Source organism: Psittacula echo (assembly GCF_963264785.1).
Source record: "Psittacula echo genome assembly, chromosome: 3".
NCBI classification, from domain to species: domain Eukaryota; kingdom Metazoa; phylum Chordata; class Aves; order Psittaciformes; family Psittacidae; genus Psittacula; species Psittacula echo.
The window spans coordinates 120,818,847-120,836,557 of record NC_137736.1 but is presented as its reverse complement, the minus strand read 5'-3'; the positions used below and the strand labels follow the sequence as shown (position 1 = coordinate 120,836,557).

At 38.5% G+C, this 17,711-nt stretch overlaps 1 protein-coding gene across 6 annotated transcripts in view; it reads left to right on the top strand.

The window, feature by feature from the left end:
* The window catches only part of DLG2 (discs large MAGUK scaffold protein 2), a gene marked incomplete at both ends in the record, with an annotated part of 868,631 nt that overhangs the window by 641,344 nt on the left and 209,576 nt on the right, over nucleotides 1-17,711 (top strand). For all 6 annotated transcript variants that reach the window (XM_080612545.1, XM_080612549.1, XM_080612548.1 and 3 more), the window contains one exon: nucleotides 8,424-8,580. In XM_080612545.1, the coding sequence (XP_080468671.1) occupies nucleotides 8,424-8,580 (157 nt within the window). The remainder of the gene's footprint in view (nucleotides 1-8,423; nucleotides 8,581-17,711) is intronic.

The following is a 17,711-nucleotide window of genomic DNA, read 5'->3' as shown; positions in this document are numbered from 1 at the left end:
GTCCATGCTGCTAAGTGTGCTTATAGCTAATACAATTTGAGGTCAAAACAAAGTTATTTCTCTCTTTTAGGAACTAAGTTTCCATCAGAGTCCTATATTTACGTGACTCATTTTATTGCTTTTGAGATACACTTTGTAAAATGCTGCTTTATGTGCAAGGCATCCCTAGTATGCGCTCAGATCCATGGCCTCCATGCTGGCTCAGTGTGACTGACTGTGTAGTCACTGAACTAATATAATTATTGGGTCCTCTGAAGGAGAAATGAATTATGGGGGGGTTAAAGAAATACAGGGGGAACTGCATTTGCTGGCATTGATTCCTTTCCACCCTGTTGAATATGTGATAATTGAGCTGGCTAGAATAGATTCTTTAAAAACTTTAATAGCTTTTTTTCATCTAGGGAATGGATTTATACATAAAAACAGGTTTTTTAGGGAGGGATTTTGTGGACTTCATGGACAGCAAAAAGAATAGCAAGGTGAGAAAAATCCAAAGGTCTTTAAAGATTAAATTTCCTTTATATTCAAGCCATATATTCTTCACAGTGTAATGACTGTACATGAGGCTACCAGATTTATTATGTTTATAGAAGCATGAATTCACAGGTGTTCGATGTTCTCGTTAGTGCAATCTAATCCGTAACTCCTCTAATGGTTTCTTTGCATGGTTTAAAAACAAGAAAACTTTGAAAATATTGTTGGTTTGAGTTTTTTGAAATGGTTTTAGCAAAGCTTTTAAAATGGTTTAAATTTTAAATGTGAGTATCCAAATATAAGAATTATTGGATGAAAACGAAAACCTGCTACTTGGAAATCCTGCTGTACCAAGCTATAATGTTAGTGGTGTATGATAGCTATTGTCTCTGCAGTTGACATTCAGACTAAATTGTATTTTATATGCTACCAGTTATCTCTTCTACTGAGCTGCTTAGAAACTGGGATTTTAACTTACTTGATCAAGAGTGTTTTGATGGAAAGTTTAAATGAGTTTATCAACGTGACCAAGTATCTCAAATATATATAAATATTTATATATAAATAAACAGCATTTGAACCATGACTAAGGGTAAGAATTTTTATTCCGAACATGACAGATATTGCTTTGTGTTTCAAAAGTGTCTTATATAGAGTAATTTTGGACGCTTGCTACTAATGGGCTGTGTATTGATATTTTGAAATGTGGGTTAGAGGCACTGCTATTTTTAGGTATTCTCTTAGCCTTTGAATACTTCCTGTCTCCTGACAGTGCAGTGCAGTTGCCTATCACCATTTCCATGTCATCTAGCTTTGTTTACAAACTGGGAAGCTGGCGCATTCATGGTAAATAGAGCCATCGAATGCTGTAAGTAATAGTTAATAGTAAAGTGGTTTCAATATGGAACCAATAGTGTTAAAAAGCAGGAGGCAAAGCAAGCTTCCTAGTATGGAGCTGCTATAACAAGTGGAACAGAGATGCAGTTTTCAGGATTTATTTTGATTATCAGAATGGGAATAATGCATCTCCTGGATCAGGGAAGAGAGTCAAGTGCTTACATGTGACAAAGTCTAAATGAATGAGCGTACTGGAGAGTAACCATGTCCCTTTCAAAGTTAAAGAGCATATTAGCTGTCCTGCATTGTCGCTGTAGAAATCAATGAGACTTCTCAAATCTAGGAGACATACTCCTGTGCATTTAAAGTAAATGTCAGGTGTCATGGCAAAATTGCAGACCAGTTTTTCAAGTAAGAGATTATTCCTGTCCAATGGACAATTCCATCTTGCCAGCTGTAGCCAGAAAACATTGCCTGGTGTGCAGGCTTTAATTCCTCTACAAAAGACAAAATGAAAAACTGTTAAAGCCCAGAGGGGTTCCCACAAAACAAATGAAGTTGCACATGTATAAGCCAGTGTACTCATGCACGCATCAGTCAGGCTGAAGTCTGGGTCCCGGTAGGTTCCCTTGTATTAAATATACTTCAAAGTTTGTGACAAGTTAGACATGCTGTTTGCAGAATAAATGCATTAAAAATGCAGTCAGTATTAAAGTTGGGATAAAGTATTGCTGCTACAGCTAATGTCAGTGTTCAATCAGGAAGAAATGCCAAGGAAAGTATAGTGAAATAAACAGATAAAATACTTGTTTCAAGTAGAATGGGTAACCATAGTAAGTAAAATTGTATTTTACAATGTGCTATGATAAAAGAACATCTCATTAAAGGCTGAATGCTTAGTTTTTAGTATAGCAGCATTTAGTAAAATGAAATACTAAGTCACTAATCAATTGCAGATACTGAAAATGAACTCTCTGCTCATAACTAAACCATTGTCTCAGTTGAAGAAGGCAGTTACCTGTCTGCACTGTGATGCTCAATGTGACTGCAATAGATAACTTGAAGGTTTCCTTATTTTTGTTAGTTTCAAGCATAGTTGAAATCAGGATGATAATAATTAAAGGCACAAATTAGGGATCAGACCTCACTGGGTCTAGTGCAGTGCTGATGGGGAACACTGATGTGTTCAGCTTCTCCTAGGCTCTAGGAAGGTGAAGTACTGGGGACCAGAGAACAGAAGGTTTGCCAGCTCCCTACCACTGCCAGGTTATGGTGGTTTGGAAACCTCAGAGGGAAAGGAGATCAGGCTAGGAAGGAAGGCAAGAGGCTGTGCTGTTTCACATCATGGTGGAAAGGTTTTGCCAAGCCTAGGAGGGGAATAACAAGGAGAAAAGTAAAAGCCAAGATGCAGCAGAAGTGATACTGCAATAAAGCAATAGATGAGAGCACTACAGATGGTAGGTTTTTGTTTAAATTGTTGTGGAGCTGAATATTAGACAGTACTTAAATTTAAATAAGCTGAGTAAGTTTGGATTTGCCTGAACTTCAAAATCTTTTAAAAAGGTGTGTGTGCATGTTCCAGGCCTTAAGACACTTAAGGTTTCAGATTCTCTCTGATGTGATTAATCAGCTTTTAAAACGTCATACACACTGGCACATTCTCTGTCCATCCTAGCTCTCTGTGTTAAATGCTGTGAAGAAGAATGCTCAGCCTATTTGAATTACCTTTTAAGGTCCTTCCAGTATGAATGCCCTTTGGCTGTCTGAAATAAAATGCAGTTATCAGAATCTTTACAAGCACAAGCAGAGAACTGGAAGTATTGTTTTGAGAAAGAAATGGCTTGAGTAGCCAACTGACCCTAACCAGGCATAGCTCAGTGCTCACACAGTGAATTATCAGAAGCCAAACACTGTGCTGCTCAAGATAAGTCTGCTGTGATCCCTTAGACTTGGGGGGGGGGGGGGTGTACCCCTGATGTACTACTAATATGTGACTTTAACCATCTAATACAGTATCTCTCTACTTCAATTTTCCCTCCTGCTATTTGCTCCTTTAAGTAGCTCGAATGCTTCATTGTTGCATTATGTGTGTGTGGTGCTTTGCACAGAGGGTGTTGAGGACTTAGTTGGAGACTGGTACTCCCACTAAGCAAGCAGTAAGATAAATATTCTTCTGGGCTTTCTATGATATGTGTTACTGTAACACCAGATCAGCATGTGCATGAATGGATGTATGGTTTTAATATCCTTTGTGAAGCAAACAACATTTTTTGAACCCTTCTCCCCCCAAAAAACCTAAAAAACCAAAAAAACCCATACTAAAACATCAAAAAACCTGCAGCCAAAGCAAGATCAAAGCCATATTTCTAAGTCCCTGCAGATTTGGGGTACCTCATTGATTATATATAACTAAAGAAGTCTCTAGGGTCTGGTATTTGAAAGCACTCAGTGTGCTTAATATTTCTATAGATGTTCCAAAAAGCCCAGATTCATGTCAACACCCCAATTTTATAGATGGCAGAAAAAAAAGAGAAAGATGGAGCTGTGTGAGTGTGAGATGAATACTAAAACTGACTGCATTCTTTCATGTAGCCAGCAGCACAAAATAAGCAAATTAAAAATGGATTTTCTTTCAGTCAGTTATTATAAGAATTGCTTGTTTTCAGAAACATTTTCCCCTTCATTTATCAGTCCAGTTTTTATTCTCTTGAATTAACTCTAGAATTAAATGGATTCACAACCTATAGAAGAATGACGGGGATGCTCACTTTTTTTGTCTTGTCATTATCTTATTGTAAAAGAGTAAACTGATCAAATATTGAGTACAAATGTAGCAGCTATTTTCAAGATAATGACCAAATAAGCAAACATGAACAACAAAAAGTGCTAAGGAGGAAAAATACCTCACTTTCTGATTCTTGTTTCGGTAATTGCATTTTATGACAGACGACATTTTCTTAAGTGTCAAAGCTTCACCCACTCTGATTTGTTGCTACTTACGGGTTTCAAATATTAATTTCATAACTTTGTTCTTACATCAGGCCTGCAATTTATAATGAGCTTTACAGACCCTGATCTGATGCATTCCCCGAAGCAAGTAATCAAGTCCATCCAAATTGATTCTCCCATTGATTTCTGAGCCTGTAAATTTGTGTGGATTGCAGCACTTTATTTGCTCCTTTGCTCCTGGCTGCATCACAGTAAATCTTCCTTTCTTCTTTCTCGGGCTTTTTAGTTCATTCCCTGCTCTCGTTCACACATCCACTGTGTCAGTTTATCCTGTTCTCTCTTTTCTTTGCTCTTTTTGTCTTCTTTCTTTCTCTTTTCCCTTCTGCTGCCTTCTGTCAGTCCAGGAATGTTTTCATCTCACACTCCATTCTAATTTCTGCTTGATTTCCCCTGCTGCACTTCTCTGTTTGTATTTGGTACAAAGCTGCAGGAGGGCATAAAGCATGCACTCACACCAAATTAAAGTGCTAGTATGCTTTGTTAGCACCTAGAAACTCACCTTCAGCCGTGTTTATCACGGAAGAATTTGTAAATGGGAGAAGTATTTAAAGCTGGAGGCAGAAACGTGCATTTCAGAAACACTGGATGTTAAGACTGTTTCTTCTTCTTAGGTAGTTACAGAGTGCCACCTATTGTCTCCAGACAGAACAGTGGTCTTTTAAGATAAGTTACCCTGAAATTGGCTTTCCCTCAATTGCTGTATTCTGCAGAGAACTACACGTTTTTACTGGGTGTATTTACTGCAAGAAAACAGCACTCACATTCGGGTTGCTTTTCTTTTGCTTTTTACTCCCCCATCACCATGTCATCTTGAAGTCTTTGATTCCAGTGCCTCCTTTACAGCATTTATCTGCATTCTGCCTGGAGTTCTTTCATGTGTGTTAGAATTACCTTCATAAAGAATTTTAATAGAGGCAAAGGAGCTTTTCCTAATGTTGCTTCCCAGATATTTAAGAAAAAATTGAATAAGCGTGTTCTTAGATCTTCTTAACCATTATATTAAAAAAGTTGACTATAAACTTTTATATCAGGCAGATAAATACGTGACATCCTTATCTCCAGCTTTATCAAAGCTAGCCTTTTTTGTGAGTGTGGCTAAAGCATTGACAGATAACTCATTGCTGCATGACTCTTAGGAGATCAACTGATCAGTGTAATTTATTTACTTAAGAAATTGGTTTCCTACCTTAATTTCATAACATCCTACACAGTTTTATTAGCATCGTAAGTGGGTATTTTTCATTTTCATACTAAATGCACTTTGCAAATGGGAACAATTATTTATATTTAAAAAAATGTATTAAATTATGTTGAATTGTCATATGCCTTTACTTCTGTGGTTTTGCAGTACAGTTGTGGCTGAAGGTTATTTCTATGATGATGACAACAACATTTGCATCTCCATGAATCTACCTTTCAGATTCTGCAGGATACTCAGTTACAAAAGAAGTATGAAGAGACGTTGTGGTTGGTCAGAGTCTATACAGCCAAATTTGAGTCATTACCAGAATGACCTGCTTAGGCTAAAGAGCAGGAGCCAAACCTCATTGTGTTCTAATCATGGATTCTGACATTTCCCTGTTATTGTTTGAACTTCCTCTGAACATAATGATCCAAGAGCAGAGCATGAATTTTGCTGTCAAAAGGCCAAAATCACAAAACAGCACTGACAGCGTTTTAGACATAAATCTGCTGACTTGATCAGAGACAGGGCTTAATAACTGGGCCAACTTTTTGTTGAGCTACACAGCTTACTATTCAGTAGACACCCAGTTGTATTGACCTAGTTTTCTCCATAGCACTGGCTTTCAACTATTTGATCCAAGCTGCCTGTCATATGTGGAAATACTGAGTTTCATCTCAAACAAGAGCTCTTCTGATTTCTCACCAGCAGCACATGCAGATAGGTTTGTTTGACTTTACTGCCTCTTTTTCCTCAATTTTCAGGTAAATAATAATGGCAGTCTGTCATGGTTTAAATCCACACTGTGTGTGTAAATCTACATTAACTCTATCCCAGCTGAAACCAGGACGCAGCTGCTCAGCTCTTGGAAAGTGTTTTTGATTGTGTAGGACTTGAAGATGACAAGTGTCACCGTAACATTTTGTGGATGGGGAAACGGAAGCTGGAAGAACAAATGACTTGCCAAGATCACTCAGCAGAGCATGGGCTAAGTGGGGAGATAAATCCATGCTTCCAGCTTGCTGTCCTAGTTCTGCTCCAACCCTCAGGCCACCCTTCCTAATTAAAAACCTGTTTAGAATTTTTAGACCTGGATTACACTATATCTAATCGCGTATATTTAAGAAGGGGCTAAAAGTGTTGCTAGAAGGCAAATCAACAGCGATGATCCAAAAGAAAAGAAAACCGCCTTTATTTTCTGATTACTTAAAAATGCTTCAAGAATGTTCAAACTCGAGACGATATGTCTTTTTCTCACAGCTGTATGTTTAAAGGGTTGTTTTGTGACTATACAATGTTAAGAAATTGTTATAAGAAGGAAGAACATATGGAGTAGGACTAGTGCATTCTCTAAAGGTTACAATCACCTTTAAAAGTACTATAAAAAATGCTTTACTTCTGTCTTTCAGAAATGTTTAAGCTTCAGTTTCAGAAAGTTAAGATGTTATTTAAAGATAACGATCAAGCTGGGGATACAGGTTGAACATTAGCACTGGGCAGAGATGAATACCTACTGAGTTCGGAATTGTCATGTAAAGGCTTAATTTTCCCTGTATAGAGCCATAAGACTTACATCAAATAAAACATCCCTTAATTAGTCACTTCTCTCTCTCCATTCATATGACATAAAACTATTCTATAGTACAGAGGAAAAGTTGGATCTTTTCCACCAGGAGAATTCTGGAGAATGTTTCTGTAGGTGGGGGCTGTGTGTGTCTTTACAGTTGTCACTTTGCTGATGACTTGTAAAAACTGAGAATTAGAAGAACATCTTATTCGTCTGTAAATATATGGGTTTGTGAGTATTTGCAGGGCTGGGCTTAACATTTACACATACTAATGTAACAGCATTTACACTTGTCTGAAAAGTAAATTGTTAGAGGGATTTGAAGTGGGGTAAGTACCAATGAATGTTGGTTGTGTATGTGTATGTACATGTGTAGCATGACTGCTACTCCTGAACCCAGGACAGTATGTATGTGTAGATATGGTTGTGTTTACTTGTGTATCAAAGGAAAAGACAGATCTGAGGCCTACTGTGTGGAGTAAAGACTGGGAACTGGAATACCTGGGACACTTTCTCCTGGATGATACCTTGGTTGCTTAGGAGAGTCATCTCTTTCTGGACATAAGTTTTCGCATCAGTAAAATGCATGTTATTATGTTTGCATCCTTTAGGGCATATTTTCAATTTACAGATGGAAAGTGCTGTAGTAGATGTAGCTGTTATTATTTATCGATTTCCGTCATAACGACCAACTTTATAAACCAGTAAGGCAAAAGCAGATATCGTTTGCTCTGGTTCAGTGATAAAACTGCTGTGTGACTTTACAATTGCAAGCTCTTGATAATGTCAAGCCAGTTTTTCATGAGATTCTGCTCTATTAGCTTGATCATAGCAATGTTATTTGCTCCAAATCTGCCAAGATCAAACACACTTGCCATTGATCTGCCTAGAGTTTTGGTTTTCTTTTTTCTTCATTTGTTTAAAAAGAAAGACTAGAGCTTAAAATAAAAAGGTGTCATGTAAAGATTGATTCTACTTGTATACATAGTATTGTTATAAATTAGATGATAAAATGCCTTCAGTGTTTTGATTTTTATTTTAATAAACCCATCACTTAACATATTGAAGATAACTCCATTGGGCTGAAATTAATAGGGATGTTTGAATTCAACCATAGGAAAAAAGAAAATAATGCTGGTTAATAAAGTAATAATCCTGAAAATAAAGGTGCTGGTTAATTCCTACCTTATCTGTTTCCGCTTAACAGATTTATCTCATTTGTTAAATGGTTTATTTAGGTAATAATGAGCTATCATGTCTTAAGCAAAATGTAGCACGCTTCAGATTCCTTGAAACATGCATCCACACTGAGAGTTTTGAATGGATAAACATTATCGTTTTGTTTCTATACAGAGAGCCTCGAAAAATCATCCTGCACAAGGGCTCCACAGGACTTGGTTTTAACATAGTGGGAGGAGAAGACGGGGAAGGCATTTTCGTGTCTTTCATCCTAGCAGGCGGGCCTGCCGATCTCAGCGGAGAACTGCAGCGAGGGGATCAAATCTTGTCTGTAAGTATTTGTGCTGGGCTCTGCCGGCCAATCGCTTCATCTTGTTCTTTGTCTGTACTGCAGGGGACACACAAAGAAGGCATTTTTGGTTTCTGTGTTGTGTAATCCAAGCTGGAAGCAGTTTATCACTGAGTATTTTGTTTATTTGCTCTTAGGTTTTATGGCATTTGATACTGGTGTTACTTGCACTTAGCTCAAAACGAGACTTCTCTCTGCTTAACGCTATCTACAGTGTGGCAACACCATAGGGAGGACCTAAACACAGCGCAGACCTCAGCATCCCCCCGGTGTAGCCCATCATCCAGTTCCATTTTGCCCAAAATGCATTACTTAGTCCAAAGATATTTCTCAATTTCAGCTTGTCTTTGAGTAGAAAAAGCAGTACAGTGAAATTCTGTAGGCTGGGGGTGCCATCTAGTGTGAATTGAACTGCTTAGCAAATGTCCCAGTGCAAGAAGTAGATTAATTAGGTTATGTTAATTGTCTCTGTGCCTCTAATGAATTTGATGATCCCTCTGAAATTAATTTCCAAATTTTAGAGGATAGGAGGCTTTGTAGCCCGAGGTTATATTTTGCATTCTTAGTCTCAAAAACATCTTTTTAATTTTTCTTTCATGTACATATTGATAGCGCATTTATGTTTTAGGCTCTGTCAAGTAATTGAACATCTGACTGTAACAGTCTGAATGTAAAGGATTTTGAATGTCAATGAAAGCCTTGTAAATGTAGTTAAACATCCATTCACATTATGCCGCCTCACGGTTCAAGGAAACTGTCTCAAACTGATACAGCTGTGGCTGTTCCATGCAAAGTGCATACACAGCCTTAAGGCAAAGCACTGAAACACAGGAATTATTCATCCCAGATGAGTGATGGACACACTAGGCTGCAGTGTCCCTCTCACTCACTCTGTTGTGCTTTCTATCCCTGTGAGTCTTGCATCCTTGGGTGCACTTTGGTTCGCGTTGGGGTGGAAGGTGGCTTTAGTCTGGACGTGACGTGATTATGTGGCACTTTCCTTGTCCTTTCATGTTTAAACCCATGAAGAAGCTGGAATACTTTTCCTACGCTGCTAAGGAGTATCTTGGCCACTGGCTTATTCTATGAAAAATTAATTACCTCCACCTGCCACAGTTTTGGTATGAAAAGGTGGCTAAGGCTGTTCTGCAACGTATATGGAAAATCTGGTGAGTTAGCAGCAAAGGGATGCAGTAACCTGAAGTTGTGAGGATTGTAAGAGTATATTTTATATAGACCTGTCCCTCAAAAATGCTTAAACAAAAATTGAGAAAGGGCAAACAAAAGATGATTAGGTGCCTTAAAGAGCCCCCTGAGCAGAAAGTTTGTAGGAAACTGCAAGAAAACCAAAGAAACTCTTATAAGGCTGTGAGCATGAAGAGAGAAGAAAGTCAAAAACCTGTGTGAAGAACACCACAGCCAAGAAACCCAAAGAACAGAAATGGAATGTTTTTCAGGACAATTAGGTAATTTTTTTTTTGTTGGCTAGATGCAGCAAAATAAATCTGACTGAAAGAGCATTATTAAATCAAAACCTTTCACAATACATTGTGTTTGGAAATCCAGATACAAATTTAAAAGTCCATTTTCCTTTCTTTTTAAGCAGGGGTGCATTTAACACTGTATGATACCACCAGAGTTGAATTTTTAACACTAATTTTTGTCTGCTTTGTAGCAATGTTTTCCATAAGTTCTAATTACAGTTACCAGTGTTGCTGCAGCAGTTAGTTGTCATGCAAGAGTAGTTTATTTGTTCATTAAGCAGAGAGGAATGGAAATTATTGCCAAATTAGACTGCATGCCTATCCCCAGGCAATCACCAAGTCGGGCACTGCTTACTTATGTAGTCACAAATAACTATTATGGATCCGTTTTTCCATATTCAGACAAAACAAATTTCATGCACAGGCTACTTTTAGAGCTGGTTAATCTTAAACCATTATCTGGTGAAAAGTCCTAGACACTGTAATTTTATAAGGGCTGATGCAAAGTAGGTCTGTTTCTCTCTGTTTATTCTTCCTTGTCTCATCCCTCAGCAACACTTATTTCACTATAGAAATAGTTTCCCATTTGATTCTCCAAACATGACCAATCTGATTCACCAGGAGCAAACAGCACCCTCAAAGCTAGTATTTTTAACTCACGCTTGGTTAAATTGTGGCTGCCCCATCCCTGGCAGTGTTCAAGGCTAGGTTGGACGGGGCTTGGAGCAACCTGGTCTAGTGGAAGGTGTCCCTGCCCATGGCAGGGGTTGGAACTGGATGAGCCTTAAGGTCCCTTCCAACCAAAATCATTCCATGATTATTCCATGAAATTTCTTTCAGACAGGGAGCATAGTAAGTGATTTAACTTTGCAGATCTGGAATTAATTCTCTGATTTAGCTACTGTCCTTCTGTGTGACCTTAGTCAAAGTGCTTTATTTTACTGGGCCTCAGTTTCCCATGTGGAAGAGGGAGACCAGAGCAGTTTGCTAATTCGTGCTTGTCTAGTGAATATGGCAAAGTGTGGTCTAGTTGAAAGATGTGTATTCTCACCTTTGGGAAGGAAACTATAAAAATACCTTAAATAGACTGCAAATACATGAATGAGACTCAACAAAACTAGGATATCCCTGCCTATGGCAGGGGGTGGACTAGATGACCTTTAGTTGACTAGATGACCAACCCAAACTAGTCTATGATTCTATAAATCTATGGAAAATGTGTTGCATTTGAGTGACACACTGGATGTGTACATAGTCCCAGAGTCAGCCCACAAGGCTTGAACAAAACCCATAACCTCTCTAACCTCTCTTTCTGCCTGATGCTGTTGTTTTCCCCCTGTACTGGGCACTGGTGAGGCTGCACCTCAAATCCCATGTTCCAATTCTGGGCCCCTCAATACAAGAGGTGCTGGAGTGGGACCAGAGAAGGGCAATGGAGCTGGTGCAGGGCCTGGAGCACAAATGTGATGGGGAACGGCTGAGGGACCCGGGGGGTGGTGGTGGTAGTCTGGAGAAGAGAAGGCTCAGGGAGACCTTATTACTCTCTACAACTGTCTGAAAGGAGGATGGAGTGAAGTGGGGCTGGTCTTTGATCCCAAGTAAAAAGAGATAGAACAAGAGGAAACGGCCTCAAGCTGCACCAGGGGAGGTTTAGACCGGAGATTAGGAACAATTTCTTCACAGAGGGGGTGCTCAGGCACTGAACAGGCTGCCCAGGGCAGTGCTGGAGGCAGCATCCCTGCAAGTGTTCACACACCGTGAAGACGAGGCCCTCGGTGCCGTGGGTTAGTGGTGGCCTCGGCAGTGCTGAGGAACAGTTGGACTTGATTATCTTAAAGGTCTTTTCCAACCCAGCTGATTCTATGATGGGGCTTCAAGCCTACAGCCCTCCAGGGCACTGTGAAAGATTGTGACACAGCCTTGGCCCCAAGAACGAGTGAAATCTGAGGGTTTTTTTATCAAATGCCACCAGATGGCATCATAGGCTCAGTAATGTCAGAGATCTGCCTTTGGGAGCCTATTAAAACCTTAGGAAAAGTAACGGTAGCTGTATCTTTCTGTTTTCAGTTAATAGACTGAAATGTTTAAAACCTATCTCAGAAAGCAGGTTGGTATTCCCAATTGCTTCTGTGCAGAGAGACAAAATGAATCCTTCTGAACCTTGAAGGCAAACTGAAGAATAGTGGAAAATGTTCTGTTTCAAATAGTAAAATATTTCAAATAGAAAAAAAAAAATTAATTAAACTCTTACATTCATGATAAGATTTTTTTTCCCTCTAAAAGTTAGGGTTGTTTAAATGCTGCTTTCTTCTTGCTATAATTCATTATGCTCTTGTGAACGAAACATTTTCCTTCTCAGTTCTGCATGTCTTTAAAATGTAGTAACACATGCATCACCAGTGTACATTCACCACTACAACAGAATGTATTCCTCCCTATAGCATAGTCCTCTTATTAAATATAATGTAAATATTATCAAGTAGCATTTTGATTCCTACTTGTCATCAAGACTTGATTTGTTAGGTTCTGTGTGCATACAGATTAACTTTTGTCTCTGACTTGTATAACCCAAACACAACAGCTCAGAATACCAATGGAAGTATTAGTTCTCTCTTAGAGCAGTGGAGATGAAGTGCCAGTGTATTCACTGATTTTTCTTAGATTATGTGAGAAGTCTGGGCCAAGTCTAGACTTAAAGGCTGCTTGAAATCTCGTCTAACCCCAGTTTCTCCATCTGTTAGGAAGATGCAGTCTCCAATAAAAATAAAGTATAATTGTTCCTCGATGCCATTCTTGCAGTTTAAAATTCCACTTCCAATGCTAAGGCGTATATTGCCGATTAAAAGAGCAAAAGGAACCCTGTGTTGTTCACTTAAAATCACCTGCATGTGAATAAATGACTTCTAAGAGCCATAAACATAAAAAGGCCATACGTTGTGCATACACCTTTGCTGACAGAAAGCTGTGCAAATCTTATTAATTTAGGAAAGAGGTACACACTGCATTTTAGGGGAAATTCCTGGGGAGGCAGGAGAAGAACTATGGTCCTATTCAAACAAACACTGGCACATCATTTGCTGCCTTACAATCTCAAATAAAAATTACGATAACATATGCCTAGCTATTTTAGCTGTCTTAATCTGCATGTTTCAAAGCACTTTCAGTGCCAAGTAAGCAACTTCATCTTATAGGTACCATCCCTAAAGCACAGAGTTGGTTTACACATGCAAGTTGAGCAGTAAGTTTCAGATTTACAACTTACAAAGAATGAGTGCATATTGTTCCTTAAATTCCTAAGAAGACATTGCTTTTCAGTTTTATAATTTTCCATAAGACTGCATCAAGTTAAAAATGTATATAAAAGAGAGAATTCAGGTGAATTAATAGTCACAAGGAGGTAACAGAGAGTATTAGCATTTGGATTATAACTTTTGAAATTATGGCATTTTGTGTCTTTGGACAAGACTAAACCTCAGATTAAGAACTTAAATTCAGACATCTGAGTGCTTGCTGTCTGCTTGCCATTAAAGTCAATAGAGGTTGGAGAATGATTCACCTGGCGAGCTTTGTGCAGGGTAAGTTGAATTGCTGTGTAAGCTTTATTGCCTGTATTGATCAAGTATCCATTGACCTTATGCCTACATACTTACCGCATCTATATTTAGGTGTCTTAAACTGAATCTCACAAACCATGTGTGTTTGCCCATGTATGTGTTATTTTCTTTCAGCTAACATTGTGCTTGTTTCATCACAAAGAAATGTGAAATAAAATTGTGGGCCATAAAATCAGGTGTTGTTTCATCTGCTTGTAGAAATGCTTCAGTACCTTGTGGTTCACAAGGGCAGGATGAAGCATGGCTGATAGCCTGGAAGTAGAATCAAGAGAAAAAGGAGACTGCTTGCTCTGGAGCAGAAAGGCTGCTCCCAAGAAACACATCCTACAGGTTACCTTAAGGAAATAAAACAAGTTTCCTGAAGGATAATTGCTTAACAGCAACAGGAAAAAGTAGAAAAAGAACAGGCTGCACTGCGAAAACCCAGGTAGTACTCTTATAATCTTTCCATTTTCTCTCCCATCTAACGTAATCATCTAATCAGATGAATTAAGTTAACCAAATTACTTACTTTCCTCTTGACCTATTATATTGTATACGGGGAAAGACATTTTCTTTTTTCCCTTGTTACTTTCTGAGAATCAAATAACTAAGCATTGGGGAAGGGCTATCAGGGATATTCTATGGGGGTTTCTGTCACTGGTACATGACATTGTATGTACTTAGTCTTAACACTAGTATTTGGGCATCTCACTTCAATACTGTCTCTGGTCTGGTATACAAGGCTCTCCCTCACAGAGGAAAAGTGATCTTGGCAGATTTAGGTTGGCTATAATGAAGAAATTCTTCCCTATGAGGGCGGTGAGGCCCTGGCACAGGTTGGCCAAGGCAGTTGTGAATGCTCCATCCCTGGTAGTGTTCAAGTCCAGGTTGGATGGGGCTTTGCAACCTGGTCTAATGGGAGGTATCTCTGCCCATGGCGGGGGGTTGGAACTGGATGACTTTAAGGTCCTTTCCAACACAAACCATTCTATGATTCTATCTGTTATATTGATCAGATTTTGTCTTGTGACTGTGCATTGTCCTGCTGTCATTTTCTGTGAGATGTTTGCTTTCATTTACAAACAGTCTAAACACTTTTTTCTACTTAGTTCCTCCCACACAACTCCTACCCACCTTATCACTCACGTCTGTAGCAAAAATATGATATGCATTTGAGAAAATGTAGTGTTCTCCAATTTCTACTCCAAACGTTGTATAGAGCAGGATAGAGTGTAAAGGACTTTGTGCTTAATTTACGTTTTATATTTGCTACAGTTAGAATTGACCTTCAGATTAACTTCCTTTACTTTGGTACAGAGAAGCTTTCAGCTTTCTAATTTAAAATGGCTTTCTGCTCATTGTAAAAGCAGTAAAACTACTTAGGGCAAAGAGTGCATATTGTTGCCTAGTTACAAAACTAAGAAAAATGGCAAACACCATTTGGTTTTCCTTCTCAGGTTTGGGTTGGTTTGGTTTTTTTCCCCCAAATTGCAGCTGGCTTGGAAAGCGTTTGAATCACCTCTGATTTGAAGCGTTTGAATCAAACTCTGATGGAGTTTTTTCTCCATGGAGCATCAGATAGTCACTTTTGTGTAACAATGTTAGGAATACAACAGATACTCCCTTTGCCATACAAGAACTATTTGCAGAGGTAGTGACCATATCTTTAGGATGCTTACTTCCTTGTGGTGGTGTGAATGCTACATGACTCCATCCTCTGTCATGGGAGAAACCACAAAATTCTGTGGTCTTTGACTGCAGAGGTACATAAATACTCCCTTTATAGTTTTAATATGAGTCCTACTTAGACAATAAGAAAACAACAACTATGTAAATTTGCTTTGTAGTCATATATAGACTATTGTATGCTATGTGTTGGGAATGTTAGTATATAATCAAAGCTATGTCTTACATGGTTAGATCAATTCAGATGTTTGGACTATTTTGAAGAAGTAGGATATGTTTGAAAAATCAAGGGAGATCATGTTGCTAAACATAGCCTAAGGATCGGTACTGCATAGTAGGTGATAAATGTGAGAGATCTGTAAAAGTGCCCCATTCCTGGCACTGTTCAAGGCCAGGTTGAACAGGCTTGGAGCAACCTGCTGTAGTGGAAGATGTCCCTGCCCATGGCAGGGAGTTGGAACTGGATGAGCTTTAAGGTCCATTCCAACCCAAACCAGTCTATGATTCTGTGAAAAAGAAAATCTCTGAAGAGAAAGGGAGCTGAGAGCACAGGTCCTGTCATATGTTATTAGGATCACACCAACTAGACGGGCAGGTAGATAGCTCCTTAGGAGCAAATAGTGGATTAATCTAAATTCAGGCTTTGTTAATGTCAGGAAGCACAGGGCACGTAACCCTTTAGACATTCTCCATAGTCAACAGAAAGACGTAGCCACATCTGGAATACAATTTACCTTGCCCTAAAGTAGACATTTGACACAGGTCAGATGACCATTGTGCTGTAAAAATGTGCATATCTTTTTACTGATTATATAGACTTTCGGCATTATTTTCCTTTACTGAAATAGATCTCATCCAAGCTGACCAAACATTCATGAATCTTTTGGGTGGGGAATATGAAAAAAGTCAGTGCAACTCAGATAATTCCAGGTTTTTTCTGACCAGTAAGAAAGAATGGCATAAAAATGAGAGAATTAAACACAGCTTGCCCTTGAGTGAACATACAGTGTAGTGGTAAAGTTGATAATTTTGTGCTGGAAAGGAACGAGGAAGTTCAGGAGGATAAGCAACATGAACTTCAAAACACCAGTCACAGTAGATGTGGAAAATCCCACAAGGAGCAAGTTTTCAAGTAACAATTAAGTCAGAAGTGGTAGCTGTCAGTACTTGAGGGCCTTTTGATGATATGAAACTCAAGTATGGGTAAGCGGAAGCTGACTCAAGTTTCTGTGGTTATAACCTAAAAGTGTCTAAATGTTTGGTGAAATTCTGTGACAAAGTCAGAAAGGCAAGATGTAAAATGGACAATAACTAGCAGGAATTAGAGAAAGCAGCAAGAAAATACTCAAACAATGGATTAGTTTCCTAAACAGTAGGAAGAAATTTTACTTAAAAGTGAGATCAAGAGAGTTAGAATATTTAGTGCATTTTTTTGTTTTATCTCTGTTAAAGAAGGATCCATATCTTCCAGTTAAGAAAGCTGTGCAGAAACAAAGAGATAAGTCTTTAAATTGGTCTAAGGCAAAACCAAGTTGAAACTCAGATAAATGTAATCTTAGAAACCAACTGCAAGTAATTTTTTAATACTTACAGAACTATTCAATGAAGACCATTCAGAATATTATTCAAGGAATATTTGGGAATATAGAGAAGCTTGCCTAAATTTAAATTAAAATTTATGAAAGAATAAATCCATTTGCAGATACTTAGAATACAACAGAAGAAGGAGTAATAACCCCTATGAATTTTGCAAAAATAAATTGTCAAGTGTAATATCCTTCTTGAAAGAACAACATCCACAAGGCTGGAGAAGAAGCAATAAATGTCATTTTACCCCAGACTTGCTGCCCCTATAAGCTACCTATCAACATGTTAATAGAGTGGCACATCACAACCCCTCAAAAAACAAGAGAAAAACAGAGAAAAGCAAAGATGCCATCATGGCAGGACATAATGGGGAGATCTAAGGCAGTTGGTTAATGCAAGCTCAGATGTTGCCAACAACATTAGGAAATCCTCAGATTTGAAGACGAGTTAAAATGGCAGTAGGTGTCTAAAAGTCCTCAACCTCAACTTCCCTCTACAAGAGGAGACATTTAGAGGTAGAGAAGGAAACTGGACATCCAACCAACAAGAGTTGGATGCAAGCGCAAACACAAATTTATGCTTTTGAAACCCCTCTCTTCTATATATTTCAAGAAATAGCTTATTTTAAGAAACAATAAAAAAAACTTTTTCTTTTCCCCCCATGAAGCTTTGGAGTTCATATCCTGTCAGGAAAGCCTTAGCATCCTCCTTGACCACAAAAATTCACTGTCATGAAGTATGACCTGTGACAATGTAAGCA